Source organism: Chrysochloris asiatica, unplaced genomic scaffold (assembly GCF_000296735.1).
Source record: "Chrysochloris asiatica unplaced genomic scaffold, ChrAsi1.0 scaffold00089, whole genome shotgun sequence".
Classification (NCBI taxonomy): Eukaryota; Metazoa; Chordata; class Mammalia; order Afrosoricida; family Chrysochloridae; genus Chrysochloris; species Chrysochloris asiatica.
In genome coordinates this window covers 6321549-6342405 of record NW_006408607.1, presented here as the reverse complement: position 1 = coordinate 6342405, position 20857 = coordinate 6321549, and the positions used below count along the sequence as shown (strand labels likewise).

Sequence of the window (20857 nt, the reverse complement as noted above, 5' to 3'; positions counted from 1 at the left end):
TGGGTTTCTAAGGAGCATTCTGGTTGTACTTCCAATGCAGATTTGTGTGTTCTGGCAGTCCATGGTACGTTTAATAATCTTCTCCAATACCAGAACTCAAATGCATCCATTCTTTTATGGTCTTCCTTATTCACTGTTCAAGTTTCACATGCATATGAGGTTATTGAAAATACCATGGCTTGGGTCAGATGCACCATAGTCCTCAAGCTGACATCTCTGCTCTTCAACACTTTGAAGAGGTCTTTTGAAGCAGACTTGCCTAATGCAATGCATCATTTGATTTATTAACTGTTGCTTCCAATGAGTGTTGGAATAAGTGGATCCAAGCAAAATGAGGCCTTTGATAACTTCAATCTTTTCTTCATTTATCATGATGTTATTTATTGGTCCAGTTGTGAGGATTTTTGTTTTCTTTACATCGAGGTGCAACCCATACTGAAGGTTGTGGTTTTTGATCTCCAGTAAATATTTTCAGTCCTCTTCACTTTCAGCAAGCAAGGTTGTTGTGAATTGAGTGTTAGTTTACGTGGGAGAACATTGGTTTTACTCTTGTTTCATTGCAATGATTACCGTCTCCTCCATGCATCATCATTCAACAGTATCTGCTTCTATTCGCTCTGCTCTTTGTTGTTGTTTTTGTTTTGGGGTGGGAGAGGGATGTGCACCAAAATGCTCAGGAATATATAATCATTTAAACAAAAAAATGGCACATTCTGCAAGCCTGTCTCCTGGCCGCTAGCACACAGCCTTTCTCTTTCCAAGAGTTCTAGAGTCCTCAGCTGCTCTCTCTCTCCATGTCCTCATCTCTGCCTCCATCTTTGGTGTCGCTGCTTCTCTGGATAGGGTCCCACATTTCACTCGTGCTTTTCTCCCTTGATGGTCCTAGGGTCCTCTGCTCCTAGAATGTATAATTACCTACTTCCCACTTTATGTTACAAAACTTCTACCTTTACAGTTGTGACAGTTGCAATTAGTCGTGATAATAATTACTCACTATTGAATCATAAGAATCTTATCCCCATCTCCTTTCACCAGAGCCATCTAGACAAGATGAAAAGTATTCATTGGGGATGCAACCTTCCCCCACACACTCTGAAACTAAACTCCCTCTTGAAAACTTGTAAACCAGCCAATTCATGCCTTATTACGCCACCCCCCCATCCCCCATTTTAGGTAGCCAATGTCTAAGTTGCTCTTCACCTTCCATAAATCTTGATGCCATGTTCTTCTTCATAGAATCCAGCTTCCCAGATTATTTGTTCAATGTACAGATGAATAAGTATGATGAAAGAATACAACCCTAGCACACCTTTCCTAATTTTAAACCATTTGGTGTCCCTTGTTCTGTTCAAACAACTGCTTCTTGGTCTATGTACAGGTTCCTCATGAGGACAATTAAATGTTCTAGAATACACACTCTCCCCGCAATGTTACCCATAGTTTATGATCCACACAGCCTTTGTAATGGTCAATAAAGCACAGGTAAACATCTTTCTGGTATTCTCTGCTTTCAGCCAAGATGCATCTAATGTCAGCAGTGATATCCCTCATGCCTCGTCTTCATCTGAATCTGGCTCGAACCTCTGGCAAATTCCTGTCAATGTACTGTTGCAGCTGTTTATGAATGCTCGTTAGTAAAATTTTACTTGCATGTGATATAAATCAGATTGTCAAATGATTTCTGCAATTAAGTGCCTGGAGGCTCCCCACTGCCCAAAGTCACTTCACTTTACTTACTCTGTAGGCTGTGATGCTCACCACTGCTGCTTTTACTCTGGCTTTTGGCTGTGTTGCCACTGCTGCTTTTCTGGCAGTCCTCTGGTGTCCCAGCTTTCTGGGTGAAGAAGGCTCAATGCACAGGGCTCTGAGGGGCCAAAGGACACACTGCACTCTTGTCTCTTTGATGATAATGAGATCCTCCCTCCTGTCCCGGAGATGGCTCATTTTGTAGCCATGCTAGAGTTCCAAGTTTGTACAATCACAATTACCCCTGTTAACAATCATTCACAACTGAGTCCTATTATCCTTTCAGAGTCTTCTTCCATGGTCTCTTAGTCAGACCCATCAGGAGAAGTCATTTGGTGTGAGTTACAAAGACAAAGGCTAGCAGAGACATTAAATAATGCACCATACTACTGTATTGTCATTGAATAACTGCAACTTGATGCTTATTGTTTTAAATTGCATTGATTAATAAAGCTGAAAATTCTTATTCTTGTTTATAACAATTAATTTTTCATATTTCCTTTTATGTGAATTTCTATCCTTGTTCTTTGTCCATTTATCTGTTGGAATTTTGATACATGTTTTAATGTAATGCATATAAATTCCTTACATTAAGAAAAAGGTTTTTTATATGCATTACATTTCATAAAAACAGTTCTCTACTATGGCACTATAAGATAAGCACTCGGCTATCAGGTCAGTTGGAACTGCAAGGTCAGTGGTTCAAACTCACCACTCGCTCATCAGAACCAACTCCACGGCACTTAACAACAAAAACAGCAATCTTCTCTTTTATTTTAATCTTGTTAGTCTATTTATTAGAGACTTCAAATTTTTATGAAGTTTTTTTTTTATTTTAATGACTTAAGTTTAGCTCCTTTATGCCAGCATTTCTTTCATTTGCTTTAGCTATTCTGTGTTCAAGAGCACATTTCACACTCTCCTCTGACATTCATTTTTGCCTTTTCTTTCTTTCCTTTTTAATGACCTTTTGTTTTCTTCATGTATTTTGATCTTGATGTCATCCCAGTACTCGTCTGGTCTTCGGTCACTAATCTTCAATGAGTCAAATCTATTCTGAAATGGTCTTTAAATTTAGGTGGAATATATTCAAGGTCTTACTTACTTTGGTTCTCAGAGACCTTGTTTTAATTTTCTTCAGTTTTAACTTGAACTTGCGTATGAGCGATTAATGGTCTGTTCCCCAGTCAACCCTGGTGATAATTTTGAGCTTCTCCATTATCTCTTTCCAGAGATGTAGCCGATTTGATTTCTGTGTATTCTATTCAGATGCCTGTGTTAAGTTGTCATTTATGTTGTTGAAAAAGGTATTTGCAATGAATAAGTCATTGGCCAGACAAAATTCTATTGTGTGAGCTCCAGCATCATTTCTGTCTTGAAGGCCATACTTTCCAACTACCGATCCTTCTTTGTTTCCAACTTTCACTTTCCAATCACCAGGCATTACCAATGTATCTTGATTGCATGTTTGATCAATTTCAGAATGAAGAAGTTGGTAGGAATCTTCAGTTTCTTCCTCTTTAGCATTAGTGATTGATGTGTAAATGTGAATAATAGTAATATTAGCTAGTCTTCCTTTATGTTGTTGTTAAGTGCTGTTGAGTTGGTTCTGACCCATAGCAACACTATATAGGGTTTCTGAGGAGCAGCTGGGGGATTTGAACTTCTGACCTTGTGGTTCAAAAACATTTCATGGTTCAAACTGACCGTGCAATCCAGTACATTATCCTGCAGCGCCACACCAGGATTCCTTTACAGTCATATTGGTATTATCTTATCATTGATAGCTTTGTACCTCAAGATCGAGCTTGAAATAGTCTGTTCACGTGTGGCACCATGAGTATGACAATAGTTTGTTACTCCTGGCATAATGAACCAAATGACTGTCTGATTCAAAAGGCCAGATTCGGTTCATTTCAGTTCACTAGTGGCTAAAATTTCTGTCTTTATATGTTCGATTTCATTTTTGATGACTTCAGATTTTTCTAGATTCTTACTTCTTATATTCCATGTTCCAATTAGTAATGGATGTTTGCAGCTGTTTCTTCTCCTCTTTAGTCGTGCCATGTCAGTAAATGAAAGTCCCAAAAGTTTTTAAGGTCAATTGTACTTTGAAGAGTCAGCTCTTCCCCCAGACATATTTGGAGTGTCTTCTAACCTGAGTGGCTCAGCTTCCTTCCAGCACTCTGTCACAGTGTTCCACTGCAATTCATCAGGTTGTCACTGGCCCATTTTTTTTATGCAAGTCAATCCCCAGGTCCTCCTTCCTAGTCTGTGTTAGTCCAGTAGTTCTTCTGAAACCTGCTCATCATGGATGACTACAATGGGATAGCACAGCTTCCAGCATCTCAACAACACACAATCCAACAAAATGACAGACGAATGGTCAGCTAGGTTTCCACACTGGTCACAGGAAGTGGAGACAAGTGCTTGTATGTTCTTGTGCACATAAAGGAGCTATTGTATTAGAATGACCACTCCCACACACACATACACCCCAAATGACAAAAACATTGAGTCGGATCTCCAACATGCTCACGGTGGTCCCTAGCCTGGTGTCATTGTCTGTGAGTTCAGGGTGTTGTTTTGCCTTGGTATCCTGGCTTCTGGCTGACACTAGAGACATGCTTCCCAGAAGGTTCTACAATGAGAGTGAGCAGGAAGGGAGAGATCCCCGGTTCACTGGTTTCTAAGCAGATGGGGCCCAGCATCTTCTGAAAGCCTCCTGGTTCTCCTGCAAATGGATATATTTAGGGAAACGATTCATCAATGAAGATGACAAAGCCATCTGCCTCAAGGGACTAAAAAAAAAAAAAAATTAGAGAGAGCTTGTAAAAGTTTACATTGGATGACAGGTGCGTGTCTGGGTTTATTGTGGAGAACTAATGAACTTGGTTTGTGACTTGCTTTAGGGATTTTTTAACCTGGCACTGCTAACTGAAGAAGGTGCTATAATCCCACACCATATATTGGACTTGCTGGAAATTAATGCAACCATCCACTCTAAGAATTTCTCCGTCACCCGGGAATTGTATGAAAGGTAAGCTCACAGCGTCCCACAGTGTGGAATCCGAGGGAGTCTGACAGGGTGGTATTTGATACTTGGTTAAGGTTAACCTTACCCTTATTTTGTAATTGTTTTGCAAGTTATTATTGTTGCTTTTTTTTTTAAGAGGCCAGAGGATTTGCTTCTATTAATACTCAGTCAGACTCACATTTATTTCCCTTCTCTAGTATGTGAGGCTTAATCTACAGCATGCTGGAGCTGAAGTGTAAGTGCTGGCCAAGTGTTTCTACAAGAGTGGAAAACATACTGTATCGGATTAGAGTTTGCTTTTCTGAAAGAGGGGAGATGTTTCAACATCTGGACTTTAGACAGATGTGGGAACTGGCTGCCTCTGTACTCTAAGGAGTCCTCCTTGACCTACTCAGTTTTCTTCTTGTTGTTATAAAATTATAGATAACGCAGCCTTGGCATGTTCACCATCATTCATGTGGACAGTTCAGTGAGACCAAGCCTATCAATTCATCAGACTGTACAACCGTCACCAATATCCATTGCCAAATTTCCCATCACCAGAGACAGAAATTCAATGCTTCTTAAACAATAATTCCCTCCCTCCTCCCACTTCTGGCAACCACAGTCAGACTCTGATTCCTATACATTGGCCTGGTGTCCGTATTGCAGATTAATGAGATGGCACCATATTGGACCTTTCGTGACTGACTTTGTTTCACTCAACATTACGTTTTCAGGGTTCATGTATGTTGTGCTGTGTAGCAAGACTGCTGATTTTTTTTTCAGCCAAAAGGGAGCTAAAAAAGTGTCACCTTGGAGTGAATTCTGTAATCAGAAAAGATTCGAATTGCAGAAAGCCCTATAGAGCCGTTCTTGTCAGTAGCGTGTACGGAACTGCTGTATTAGAGCTTTCTGTAATCTTTACAGAAAGTAGCCCCGCGGTACAGTAGTTCAGTGGTTGGGCTGCTGACTGAAAGGCCAGCGGTTCAAACCCACCAGCCACTCCTCAAGAGACACATGTGACAGTGTGCTTCCGTAACCATTAGAGACTTAGAACCCTCTGGCGCACTTTTCCTCCATTGTATGAGTCCGAGTTGATTTGATGGCAACAGAGTTGGCTTTTGTTTGTTTTTTCATCTTTATGGAAGCAGTTCGACAGCCGTTTTTTCCTGCAGTGTCTGGCTGTGTTCCAACTGCCACCGATCAGTTAACAGCCAATCGTAAACTCCTCGCACCATCCAGTGTCCTAGGTAAGTCAGGGACTGAGGCTGCTGGGATTTGAGTCAGCTCAGGCCTGAACTGCAGAGAACTGACTTCCTGGCTTCACTTCTCACCTCCAGCACATTCTGTTATCCCAAAGCAGAAGACCGTGGGTTTGAGGCTCTGCAGACGTCAGTCATGTGTAATGCCTTCCCATTTAGCTGAAATATCAAGATGCCCTGTGCTTTGTTTGAAGGTGCTGGATCCACACGAATGAGGAGACCTTCAGCCCTTGCTCCCTGGCCTGGTTTTACCTTCACTTGCGGCTTCTCTGGGGCGCCCTCTTGCACTCTGCCCTGGTAGGTACCGTCTTCCCCAAGTCCTACCCTTGAGACCCCTGCTCTTTGCCAGTCATCTGGTGACATGCACTTTCGGATATTTGCAGATCTACTTCCTGGGGACCTTCCTGCTGTCCGTATTGATTGCCTGGGCTGTGCAGTATATTCAGTCTATTTCAGGTAAAGATTGACAAAAAACAAAGGCAATATAAGAAAGGAGGCAGTCTTTTTTTGTTTTGTTTTTTCTTCCCACCAGAAATATTTTACAATGAGACATGTGTGAGAGCCAGAACTCAATGGGACTGCCTCGTTTTTCTACTGGTCTCACAAGTTTTCTGCCTTTGACAGGGTGTGGTCTTAACACTTTTCAATTGCTCTCAGTTAGTTGAAAAGCCTCTGACAAGTTTCTACCTTACGTAGATTTCAGCTCTCACAGGTTAGACTGTACAGGCAGTTCCCAGATTATGAATGAGTTTCACTCCTAAGTCATTCTTTAATTCAAATGTGTACTCTAGTCAGAATCATTACGTATGGTTCATATCTATCATCAGTTAGTCAAATGCTTGTACTTAGTATCTAATGTACATTTCTAGACTTAAAAACACTAAAGAAACACTTCAAGATATACTAAAACCTCTTTAGTAGACTAATACACTAATAGTAATAATAATGCTTTAATGTCTGGAACAAAGTAGCATCCATTTGTTATTACAAACCGTAGTATGTACTTCAGATTTTTAATATAGCAGTCTTTATTGTGGGAGGTGGTTTGTAACTTCAGGTTAGATGTTTTTCTCATTGTTAAGTGCCATTTTCCAACCCATGTTGTTGTTAGGTGCCATCGAATCGGCACCGACTCATAGCGACCCTATGCACAGCAGAACGAAACACTGTCCAATCCTGGGCCAACCTCACTACTGATGCTGCCACCTGGCCAATCCATCTCATTGAGGGTCTTCCTCTTTTTCTCAGACCCTCCATCTTACACCAAGCATGACATCCGTTTCCAGCAACTGTTCCCTCCTGACAATATGTCCAAAGTATGAGAGATGAAGTTTGGCCATCTTGGCCTCTAAGGAGCACTCTGGCTGCACTTCTTCCAAAACAGATCTATTGGATCTTTTGGCAGTCCATGGCACTTTTAGTATTCTCCTCCAACACCATAATTCAAAGGCATCAATTCTTCTACGATCCTCCTTATTTACTGTCCAACTTTCGCATGCATATGAGGTTATTGAAAATAGCATGGCTTGGGTCAGGCGCACCTTAGTCCTCAAGCTGACATCTTTGCTCTTCAACACTCGAAAAAGTTCCTGTGAAGCAGATTTGCCTAATGCAATATGTCATCTGATCTCTTGACTGCTGCTTCTGTGAGTGTTGATAGTTGATCCAAGAAGAATGAAGTCCTTGACAACTTCAATCTTTTCTCTGTTGATAAGAATGTTGTTTATTGGTCCAGTGGTGAGGATTTTTGTTTTCTTTGACATTGAGATGTAGTCCTTACTGAAGGCTGTGCTCTTTAATCTTCATCAGTAAATGTTTTAAGTCCTCTTCACTTTCACCCACCCAAGGTGGTCCTGTATAGGGTTTCCAAGGAGCGGCTGGTGAGCTTGAACTGCCCACCTTGCAGTTCAAACCAATCTTGTAGTCCAGTGCATTAACCCATAGTGCCATTGAGGAAGCTTCAAAAAGTTTGTGGGGAAAATGGAGTTAATAGATAATGGCATTTTTCCATGAGCCCCTTGTACGTAAATTGGTTGTTCCTAACCCTGGGATTGCCGATACCCTTCCTCTTCATGCCCTGATCATATTATTTCCTTTTTTACAATGGCCATTCACAAGGTCAGGGCAGGGTTCCCCCCAGAACTGTAATGTAATCTCTGGCTGGTAAGAGTTCATAAAAGTATTGTATTTTCCAAGTGAACATGAGTTTAAAAAATGGTCTAAGAAGTGGGCTTAAAATGTTTTCTCCCACTGAAAATATTGCTGTGTTAGGTGCCATGGAGTCTTTTCTGACTCATAACAACCTTGTGTGCAACCGAGCAAAACACCGCCCAATCCTGCCCCATCCTCACAATCGATCTGTGGTCTTGAGACCAGCCAGTGTTGTAATCCTATGTCAGTTCATCTCATCCTTCGCTGACCTTCTCTTCTGCTAAGCATGATGCCCCTCTCCAGGGACTAGCCCCTCTGATGAAGTGTACACAAGATGAAGCTTTTCCATTCTTGCTTCTAAGGAACATTTTGGCTATACTTCTTACAAGATAGAGTTTTTTCATTCTTCTGGAAGTCCCCAGTATACTCAATGTTCTTCACCATGCCTATAACTAAGATGCATTAGTTCATCTACTGTCTCCCCTATTGAGTGTTCAGCTTTCACATGCATATGTTGGTGGCATTGGTGTTGGTATATGCCATTGAGTTGGTTCTGATTCACAGAAACCCTGTATAGAATTTCCAAGAGCAGCTGATGAGTTTGATCTGTGGACCTTGAGTTTAGCAGTCCAGTGCTTATCCTACAGTACCACACCAGGACTCACATACATATGAGGCCACTAAAAATACCATGACTTGGGTCAGATACACCTTATTCTTCAAGGCAACAGCTTTACTTTTCAACATTTAAAAGAGATCTTTTGCAATCAAATTTGCTCAGTGCAATACATTGTTTGATTTCTTGAATGCTGCTTCTCTGGGTGTTGATTGTGCATCTAAACAAAATGAAATCCTTGATATTTTCAGTATTTTCTCTATTTATGTTGCTTAATAGTATTATAGCATTTTATTGATGAGAAGTTTGGAGATCAGGAATGTTGAATAACTTGCCTTAAGTCACACAGCTACTGAGTAATTAAACCCAAATACAAGTGACTAGGGTGCTCATCATCTAGTTTTGAGGATTTTTGTTTTCTTTATGTTGAGCTTGAAGCCATACTGAAGGTTGCAGTCTTTGATTTTCACTGATACATGCTTCAAGTCTTCTTCCCTTTCAGTAAGCTAGGGTGTGTCATTGCATATCTCAAGTTGTTCAGGAGTCTCCTCCAATCCTGTTTTGGTTTACTCCTTGGATTATTTGCTGGGCATACAGGTTGAATAAGTATGGTGAAAGGATACAACACTGACTCACACCATTCTTATTTGAAACCATGCATTAGCCCCTTGCTTTGTTTTAATGACTGCCTCTCAATCTTCATACAGGTTCCAGATGAACACAATGATGAAGTATTCTGTAATTCCCATTCATCTCAATGTTATCCATAATTTGTTATAATCCACATAGTCAAATGCCTTTACATAGTCAATAAAACACAGGTAAACATCGTTCTAGTTTCTCTGCTTGCAGCCAAGATCTATCTGACGTCAGCAGTGATGGTCCTCATCCTGTGTTCTCTGATGAATCCGCCTTGAATTTCTGGCGGTTCCTTGTCCATATATTGCTACAACCACTTTTGAACTCTAAGTTGTTTTCTAAGTGTATCTTCTGTCAGAATTCGACCTGTGTGTACCTGAATAGAGCCCTGGGTAGGACTAACGCTCAGTGCTAATCTAAAAATGGAAGTTTCCACTACGCTTAGAGGCACCTCAGAAGAAAAACCTGGAGATGTAGTTCTGGCAAATCAGGTACTGAACATCCTATGGAGTACAGTTCTACTCTGCCACCCCATCGTGTTGTTGTCATGAGCTGGAATTGACATTAACTCAGATAGTAACTGGTTACTGGTGTGCCTTCAAACCCAGCTCCCTGGCCGCCTCCATCAGGAAGTCTCCCAGTTTACCCCAGTCCAGCACTCACCCGTGTGGGAGTATAAACAAGCATTGATCGTGAATACTAATACCCAGCCCCATGTATTCAGAGACAGGAGCCAAGGAGGGATCTAACACAACATTCAGCCTAGCTGTTTCTACTGGTCGCTATGACTTCTCTGAGCTAGGGCAGTACCGAGTGTAATCATTTCTCTTCCAGCTTAGTTACTCAGCCTTCCTGATCTCCAAACTTCTCACCCATACAATGTTAAAATAGTAACTAGTCCCCAACGGATGTTAGGAGTCGTATGTGAATAAAATACATTATCAGCCACTTAACCACAGTAATATTACAGGTAAATCATAGCTATTCTATTTTATCTGTCATATAGAACCTTTTCAAAAATGCTAGTTATTGTATTTATTTTTATTTATAACTAGTATTTTTAAGCTTAGTGTATCCTAGTAGTGCAATGATTAAGCATTTGTCTGCTAACCAAAAGGTTGGGGTAAAACCCACCCAGCTGTTCTGTGGAAGACAGTCCTGGATATCTGCTCCTGTACTAAAGAAAGAGAGAGAGAGAAAGAAAGAGAACCCTATGGGACACTTGTAGTCACATGAGGTCTCTATGTGTCAGAATGGACTGAACAGCAGCCAACAACAGCAATTATGTTAATCTTTGTAACTATTGTGTTTAAGCTTTGGATCTAAGCTTATGCTTAGGTCATAAATGGAGTTAGAGGAAGGCATTAGTCCTGTCTCCTATGGTATCTCACACTTAGTAGATGATCCATTTGGCAAACATCTCAGTGGGAAATGACCGGTTTTCGCCATCTTGCATATCTACAAAAGAATGTAATAACTGCGAAGACCACCGGAGACATTTACAAATGGATAAATGAGGACTGGACATGCCGCTTCAGCATTAGCACAGCTGTTATTTGTGTAGCAGATAATGAAAAGCAGACGGAATGAGTTTCACCCAAGAGACAATAGGGAGGGAGAAGGGTGTCACTGTTGAGAGAGGCTAATCCGGAATCGTTTCCTTTGATTTACCTGAGGAGTTAGCAAGCAAACCTCCAAAAGCCCCTCCAGTTTTGATGCCCCACAGATTGCCGGCATATAAATTTTCCTCATGCAAATTCCGTCCGCCCTAAATTTGTTGCCAGGTATAGCTCATTTATTTTGCATCTTGTCAGTGTTTTCCATTTCAAATTATCTTTGTCATTTTTACACTGTAGAAATATGGTTATGATTATTACCACTGCAATTCCGTTAGAGAAGCTGAAAATTGTCTTTATGATTTTATGCCAGCTGGTAGCCATGAAAATTCATGGGCCGCTAGAATTGCTTCTTTCAGAACTTGTCACTCTTCCGTTTCTTCATGTCTTCATTGCCAGTCCTTCCACATCCTTCTCTCTCTCCCTGTCCCTCCTGTCCTTTGATACAGTGTTCCCTGTCTCCGTCCTTTCTTCATATGTTACTTTATCACATTTTTCTTCCCATTTTTAGAAACTTCATCTCTTGCCTCTTCCCTTACATACGTCTTTCCCTTTGGGACGAGCCTAGGGAAGGTTAATCTGGATGGGGTCTTTACAAACCATTGAATTCTATGCCCTTCGTTTTACAGATTGGGAAATTGAGGCCAGAGAGGTGAAACAGCCTGCATCACAAAGTCAAGGCCAAGTTAAGAAATGAAGAAATGCAGGGCAGCAGAATTTCAAACTTGCTTCAGAGTTACAATATCTTCACACAGTGGTTCTTGTCCCTCCCAGGCCCTTGCCCCTCGTATAAGAAATAAGTTATCACATTGTTTTTTAAACCTCTCTGAGATGAATGTATAGATAATCAACTTACCTACACACAGAGTCCTGATGTGGCACAGGACCAAAAGGTCAGTTTGAACCGCAAGGTCAGCAGTTCAAGCACACTAGCCACTCCTGGAAAACACTTTTGTTGTCGGTTCCAACTCATAGTATAAATTTCCAAGGAGCAGCTAGTAGATTTGAACTGCTGACCTTGCAGTTTAAACTAACCTTGTAATCTCGTGTTTATCCTACAGCACCACACCAGGACTCTTGGGAAACCCTATACAGGATCATTATGAGTCAGAACCAACTCAATGGCAGTTAACAACTCATATACAGGGGGCTTCAAAAAATTTGTTTTAATTCCATTAACTTTGAATTCCATTTTTTCATGAAGTCCCTTCTATGTTTAAACTCAATAGAATGCCCTGTGCAGTATCCATCACCCACTCCACTGAGTTAAGTCTCTCGTGTAGTGACCCTACAGGACACAGCAGAATTGCTCCTCATGGCTTCCAAGAGTGTAAATCTTTATGGGAGCAGACTGCCACATCTTTGGCTCTTTGAGCAGCTGGAGAATTTGAACCATCAAACTTACACTTAGCACCCCAGCACTTAACCCACTGTGCCATGGTTGTTGTCATTTGTCATTGTGTGCCATTGAGTTGGTTCCAACTCATAGAGACTCTGGATAAGCTTTCTGAGGCTGTTAACCTTTACAGGAGCAAAAAGCCTATGTGTCTCCCGAAGAGCCATTGGTGGATTCAGACTTCATAGTGAGCTCTGAGTTGGCCTTGCAGTCAGCAGCCCAGCTCATAATCCACTATGCCCAAGACTCCTTTTTAAAAAAAAAACAAAAACATTGTTTATTGTGAATTGAATGAAAGTTTACAGACAAGAACATCAGTTTTACATTTGACAAATCCTACACTTTGTTTCATCTCAATGATTGCAATCCCCTTCCTGCAACAATCTGGTGTGGCGCTGTGGGCTAATGCACTGGACTGCAAAGTTGGTTTGAACCACATGGTTGGCAGTTCAAGCTCACCAACCACTCCTTGGCAACCCTATATAGGATTGCTATGGGTTGGAACTGACTCATAGCGACCCAGTATACGATTTCTGAGGAGTGACTTGTGAGTTTGAACTGGCAACCTTGTGGTTCAAATCAACTTGCAGTCCTACATTTATCCTACAGTGCCACTATGATTTGTCATTGTTGTTAAGTGTCGTCGATTTGGTTCCGACTCATAGTGACCCTATAAGATACAGTTATCCCTCTCTTCCTCTCATACCTATTCAATCTGTGTCTCTGGCTGTGTATCTACACACAGAACACTGCTGTCCCATGGTTGTGTTTTTATCTCCGTTTGCCTCTATTCATTTATTGTTGTTGTTAAGTGCCATCAAGTCAGTTCCAACCTTAGCAACCCTGTATGGGGTTTCCAAGGAGCAGCCGGTGAGCTGGAACCACCAACCCTGCAGTTCAAACAGCTTTGCAGTCTGGCGCATCAGCCCACAGCACCACACCAGGACTCCCTCTATTCACTAGGGCTCCTTAAAAGCAATATAGATGGTTATTATTGTTGTTAAGTGCTGTTGAGTTGTTCTGACTCATAGCAACCCTGAATAGGGTTTCTGAGAAGCGGCAATATGGAAGAGAAGTAAACAGAAGTAAGTTATAATAAAATCATATGTACTTCAATATGTAAATTCTAGCCCAGTGCATACCAGTTTTAAAATGCACAGGAATCACTAGGCATCTTGTTAAATGCAGATTTGGATTCTGTCTTGGGGTATAGAGTCAGAGATTCTACATTTCTAGCAAGTTCCTGGGTGGTAGGTGGTAGCCACACTGCTGTTCCATAGATGACACATTGAATCATGAGGGACTGAGAAGTTAATTTTTTCCTTTTTTACAGTCTCCACATATTTCCAAATGTGCCTCCACCCCACCAGCACCCACCGGTGTGAAATGATTTCCACATTTTAAAGGTCCTCAACATTTGTGCATATTTGTAACTAATTTTGAAATAAGAAGCTTCTGATTGGGTGATGAGTGGGGATGAGTTTTAAAAAACAAACCCAGACCCATTCCAATCAAGTAGCTTCTGATTCATGGTGACCTCATAGGTGTCAAAGAGCTCTGGTAGCGTAGTGGTTACAAATCGGGTTGTGATCCATAAGATCAGCAGTTTGAAACTACCAGCTGTTCCACTGGAGAAAGATGAGGCTTTCTGCTCCCATAAAGATTTACAGCCTCGGAAACCCTGTACAGGGTCGCTATGAGTCGGAATCGACTCCACGGCACCTGACAACAACAACCATAGGTGTCAGAGGAGAACTGTGCACCAGAAGGTTTTTCTAGACTGTAGTCTTGAGCAGACATCTAGGCTTTTCATCCGTGGTGCCACTGGGTAGGATTGAACTGCCAACCTTTTGGTTAGTAGCAAACTGTTTGTGCCACCCAGGTTGATAGAGGTACAGAAAAGATGGGGAGAAGCAGAGGCAGAGGGCACGTTCTACCACCCGGTATCTCTCTGATAGGCCAGTGCCGGAGGTCCCATAATGTGCCCCATGGGAAGGGAACCATAGTAGCAGAGACAGTAGTCTCCCCCATGCTTTGTAACAAAGTGAAAAGGGGAACTGATTTGAGTTAGGAGCTCAGTGTGAAGATTGTTGCTGTAAGTTAGGGACCTTTGTCGTTTCAGGGATTTACACTTTTCCTAGTCAGTTGTTTTTTAAAATTCATGACTTATGGTCGGATTGTTAAATTGACCTATGCATCCATTTTCCTCCTCTGTCGATGTGCTCCGTGATATACGGTCAACACTTCACGGCCTTTGTCACATTGAATTGTCCTGCATTCAGAAGGCTTGCAGAGCAGGCTTGCAGTCCAATTGTTAGACTCTGGGTGTCACTAGCTGTTTGACCTGGGGCACGAGGGAGTCCTATTTGCACCTGTTTCCTCTTCTGTAAAAAAGCAGAAATAATAGTACACTCACATCAGATTGTAGTGGTACAAGGTTCTTCATTGTTGCTATTGTTGTTATTACGTGCCATCGAGTCAGTACCGACCCATAGCCACCTTATATACAGCAGAATGAAACACTGCCCGATCCTGGGCCAACCTCACTACCATTGCCACACTTGAGTCCATCGATGCTGTCACTGGCCAATCCATCTTGTTGGTGGTCTTCCTCTTTTTCTCTGACCCCTGTACCTTACCAAACATGATGTCCTTTTCCAGTGGCTGGTCCCTACTGACAACATGTCCAAAGAGACGAAGTTTGGCCATCTTGGCCTCCAGGGAGCACTCTGGCTGCATTTCTTCCAAAATGGGTCTATTGGTTCTTTTGGCAGTCCATGGCACTTTTGGTATTTTCCGGTGGCCATTAAGTTGGTTCTGACTCCTAGCGACCCTATGTACAACAGAACACAGCACCACCAGGTCCTCCTCCATCCTCACAGTTGCTGCTGCATTTGAGCCCGTTGCTCTGCCACTGTGTCAGTCCCTGTCATTTAGTGTCTTCCCCTCTTGATGACATTCTACTCTACCAAGAGTAATGTCCTTGTGTGTGGTTAGCACCGGACGCTAACCACAAGGTTGTCGCTTCAAACCCATCAGTTGCTCCTCAGAAACCCTATACAGGACAACTATATATCTGAACCAATGCTAAGGTACTATACAACATTCTTCTCCTAGGATGGTCCCTTCTGATAACATATCCAAAGTGCATATGTGGTGAAGTGTCACCATTCTGGCTACCATGAAGCATTCTGGCTGCACTCTTTCAAGATTTGTTCATTCTTCTGGCAATCGATTTAGTATTAACATTTGATATTCTTCATCAAAACCACAGTTCAAAGTAAAAGTTCTTCTCCAGTCCTCCTAATTTATTGCTGAGCTTTTACATGCATATGTTGTTGTTGTTGTTGTTGTTAGGTGCCATTGAGTCAACACCGACTCATAGTGACCTTATGCACAGCAGAACAAAATACTGCCCGATCCTGGGCCAACCTCATTACCATTGCCACACTTGAGTCCATCCGATGCTGTCGCTTGGCCAATCCATCTTGTTGGAAGTCTTCCTTATTTTCTATGACCCTCCACCTTACCAAACATGATGTCCTTCTCCAGTGACTGGACCCTCCTAACAACATGTGTGAAGTATGAGAGACAAAGTTTGGCCATCTTAGCCTCCAAGTAACACTCTGGCTGCACGTCTTCCAAAATGGATCTATTGGTTCTTTTGGCAGCCCATGGCACTTTCAGTATTCTCCTCCAGCAACATAACTCAAAAGCACCAATTCTTCTGTGGTCTTTCTTATTCACTGTCCAGCTTTCACATGCATATGAGGTTATTGAAAATACCATGGCTTGGGTTAGGCGCACCTTAGTCCTCAAGCTGACATCTTTGCTCTTCGACACTTGAAAAAGGGGACTTTGGATCCAGAGAGGGAGAGGGACTGTGTGCTGAAGCATGGGGGAGGGGGGAGTGTAGGGGGCGGGTTTATAAGGTATACCCTTTGGTCGGTTGATGATGCATAGAGGGGATTGGAACCATAGCAATGAAATGATATATGGTGGAATGAATGTAAAACTAAAGTTCTCTCATGTAAAATATCATATAATTCACAATAAAAGATGAAAAAAAGGAAAAAAAGGTCTTGTGCAGCAGATTTGCCCAATACAAAAGTCATTTGCTTTCTTGACTACTGCTTCCATGAGTGTTGATAGTTGATCCAAGAAGAATGAAGTCCTTGACAACTTCTATCTTTTTTCCATTGATAAGAATGTTGTTTATTGGTCCAGTGGTGAGGATTTTTGTTTTCTTGACATTGAGATGTAATCTATATCAAAGGCTGTGCTCTTTGATCTTCATTAGTAAATGTTTTAAGTCCTCTTCACTTTCAGCTAGCAAGGTTGTATCATCTGCATATCGCAGGTTGTTAATGAGTCTTCCTCCAATCCTAATGCCATGTTTTTCTTCATAGAACCCAGCTTCTCGGATTATTTGCTCAGCATGCAAGATGAATAAGTATGGTGAAAGAATAAAACTTTGTCACACACCTTTCTTAATTTTAAACCATTCAGTGTTCCCATGTTCTGTTCGAACAACTATTTCTTGGTCCAGGTACAGATTCCTCATTAACACAATTAAATGTTCCAGAATACTCATACTTTGCAATGTTGTCCATAGCTTTTCATGATCCACACAATCGAAAGCCTTTACATAGTCAATTAAGCATAAGTAAACATCTTTCTGATATTCTCTGCTTTCAGCCAAGGTCCATCAGACATCAACAATGATATCCCTCATTCCACAGCCTCTTCTGAATCTGGCTTGAACCTCTGGAAGTTCTCTGTCAATGTATGTTTGCAGCCATTTCTGTATTACCTTTAGTAAAACTTTACTCACATGGGATCTCAAAGAGATTGTCCGATGATTTCTGCATTCCGTTGGGTCACCTCTCTTTGGAATGGGCACAAATATGGATCTCTTCCAATCAGTTGGCCAGATAGTTGTCTTCCAAATTTCTTGGCATAAATGAGTGAGTGCCTCCTGTGCCGCCTCACTTTCTTGAAAGATTTCAATTTTTATTCCATCAGTTCCTGTTCTTTGCCAATTCCTTCAATGCACCTTGGACTTCCTCCTTCAGTATCAACATGCATATGAGATGATGGAAAATACAATGACTTGGATCAGGCACAGTTTAGTCTTCAAACTGACACCTTTGCTTTTCAACACTTTAAAAAGATCTTTTACAGCAGATTTGTCCAATGTACTGTGCAGTTTGATTATTTGATTGCTGCTTCTATGGGCATTGATCGTAGATCCAAGGACAATAAAATTCTTGACAACTTCAGTATTTTCTCTGTTTATCACACAGCTATTGCTTATTGATCCAATTTTGAGGCCTTTTATTTTCTTTATGTTGTGGTGTAATCCATACTGAAGGCTGTAGTTTTGAATCTTCATCAATTAGTGCTTCAAGTCTTCACTTTCAGCAAGCTGGTTCCGTCTTTGAAACATCAAAGGTTGTTGATTAGTCTTCTTCCAAACCTGCTGCCACGTTCCTCTGCATTTAGCCCAGCGTCCTGAATTATCTGCTCAGCACACAGATGTGGCTGTTGTTAGCTCCCAAGAAGTGATGTCCTTCCTGGCATTTACCTGGAATTAAAGCATGGTGGCACCAGTTGGTACCCACACTTACATAACTTGGTTTATGTAACAAATAAAGATCCCTGGTGGAGCGGTGGATGAGCAAGTCCTCGGCTGCTAACCTAACCCACCAACTGCTCCATGACAGGAAGATGTGTCTGTCTGTTTCTGTAAAGACTGCAATCTTGGAAACCCTGTGAGGTAGTTCTCCTTTAACCTATAGGGTCGCCATGAGTTGGGATTGACTCCGCAGCAGTGGGATTTGGGAGGGGTTTTTTGGTGTGTAACAAACATCATTCTTGCAGTCTAGCATGCCCTTCTATGTATGCCATTGAACCCTTTCTAAAGCCATCGTTCTTTTAAAGCACCCAAACAAAGACATTGAGGAGTCTAGCAAGAGTTCCTAGACAGGTATACAGAACAAATCTGTTGCTCTTATTTATTATAAGTGACTTTGGTTTTTAACTATAGTCTGCATGCCACCAAGCAGCTCAGACAAAGGCTTTCCAAACCAAGCCCACCGCTGAGGAGTAAATTCCAACTCTTGGCAGCCCTGTGGGTCAGCACAGACCTGCCCCATAGCATTTCCAAGGCTGTAAATCTTTATGGAGGCAGATTGTTACATCTGTCTCCCCCTGAGCAGCTGGAGGGTTCCAGCTGCCAACCACTGCATTACCAGGGCTCCTTAATGCCTTCCCCCACTCAACCCCCCAAAAAATCCCACTGGCATCAAGTCAATTCCAACTCACAGCAACCCTATACAGATTAGAAACTGAAAATCTTTAGGGAACAGACAACTTCGTCTTTATCCAGCAGAGCAATTGGTGAGTGTGAACTGCTAACCTAGGGGTTAACAGCCCAAAGACTAACCCACATCACAAACATGCCTCCCAGGGTGATGCAAAGCCCCTGGGACTTATGGGTCACTATTGTTAGATGCTTTCAGTGGCTTCTAACACACCGAATGAGACAATGTTTAACTAGAACAGCAAGACAGAATACAATGGCCTCTTAGAGCTCCCTGGTGTGGCTCTGTAGGGTCAGTAAGAGACTGCTAAAAACCTTGAGGTCAGCAGTTAAAGACCTCCAGCTTGCTCTAGGAAACTCTAGACAGGGTTGCTATGAGTCAAAGCTGACTCAATTACACACAACAAAAACAGAGTTTTTTAGGCTGTAATCTGGTATAGCCCTATAGGATAACCACTGGACTGCTAACCATAAGGTTGCAGGTTCAAACCCACTAGCTACTTCTTGGAAAACCTGCATGGTCGCTATGAGTTGGAACTAACTCCACGACACTTAACCGCAACAGCGTTTTCTAAGGCTTTAATCTTTAGGGAAGCAGATCATCAGGTCTGCTCTGCTGTAGAACTTCTGGATGGATTTGAATCACCAACCTTCCTGTTAGCAGCTGAGTGAGTAAGGATTCTGTCGGCAGCACTGAGGTCTCTCTGCTCCTTCAGCGCCTTTGCCTTTGCAGGCTCTGCATCATCTAAGGACCCAGGCGCCTTGCCTATGCTGAGCACCATCATCCTTATATTTTCCCCCCACAAAATCCTCCCTTCTGGGCTTGCTGAAGGGGACCCCAATGCTGGTGCAACTTGCAGCCAGACACAGTCCTGTTCCCCGGCTCCAGAAAGCCATGCTATCTCAGAAGCACTCTCCCTGTTGTACCAAGCATAATGGTTTTCATGGACCCGGGCTTTTGAAATACAAAAATCTGGAAGCAAAGTGTGCCTAGAGCCATCTTTACTTCTCCCTGGCCTATGTCTACAAAATCTCCCAGGTTGGCTTCTCAAAGGACGAATCAAAGACGAAAAATATAAATGACTTTCCAGGAGAAAGTCCTACTTCATTGTTAATAACGTTAAACTGTACATCTAAAGTGACACTATAGTGTAGAATAAGATTTTCAGGCCTACAGGCTTCTAAATACAACTAGGTAACCCCTCATATTTGAACCACCGATCTTGCAGTCCAATGCATTATCCCACAGCGCCACACCAAGACACCCATGTGATAGTACATTAGAACAATGTCTGGCATATGTGAAGTACTAGGTAAAAGTTTATGGATAAAACTGACAGAGCTCAAGTCAGAATTATAAACGCAGGACTGTCTGACTCTAACACCTATTTTCCTTTTTATAACATCTTTCAACTTCACGGTTTGGACTTTTAAGGCTAAATAAAAATCTGTACTTTCTTTCTTGCTACACTTTTCTTTTTTCTCAGAAAATTAAGATGACTAGTTGATATGGAGTCCTGGTGTGGCGCTGAGGGATGGGCACTGGACCGCAGGGTTGGTTTGGACCACAAGGTTGGTGGTTCAAACTCACCAGTCGCTCCTTGGACTGTAGGTATGAGTCGGAACTGACTCAATGGCACTTAACAACGACAACCCCTCAAACCAATGGCTGCCTACTAAACACATTCAGCCAGTAAACCACCTCCTCTCTGCCTAAGTGCCTAGCCAATGTTTTCAATAGTGATGTGACATAGAGAAGACTTAGTAAGCCTTGTTCTACTCTTTTCCTGTCCTCTACCTTTCGAGTTAATGAAGTTTCCACCAAAATCACAATACAATGTCACAAAGTGATGTTCTAGCCTTAGAACCTGAGAGATTTAATGGTGAAGTTCTACTTTTCTTGTATCTCATTAGCCTTGGTGCCCTACCGCTATCTCCTCTTAACAGAAATGCCTACGTGCCTTGAATCTTAGTCTGAATATCTGCATCTAGACCTTATCTGTAGCCTTTGATTCCCTGGGTCTCTCCCATGCTCGTATTTCATTTCTATCTCAGGACTGAAACCAATTGCCATATAGCCAACTCCC

The 20857-nt window shown here is 42.0% G+C and overlaps 1 protein-coding gene across 1 annotated transcript in view; it reads left to right on the top strand.

The window, feature by feature from the left end:
- SEL1L3 (sel-1 suppressor of lin-12-like 3 (C. elegans)) overlaps window positions 1-20857 on the top strand; it is a 179256-nt gene that overhangs the window by 153265 nt on the left and 5134 nt on the right. Inside the window, exons 21-23 of the mRNA XM_006866302.1 lie at window positions 4659-4786; window positions 6222-6324; window positions 6411-6483. Coding sequence (XP_006866364.1) covers window positions 4659-4786; window positions 6222-6324; window positions 6411-6483 — 304 coding nt within the window. The remainder of the gene's footprint in view (window positions 1-4658; window positions 4787-6221; window positions 6325-6410; window positions 6484-20857) is intronic.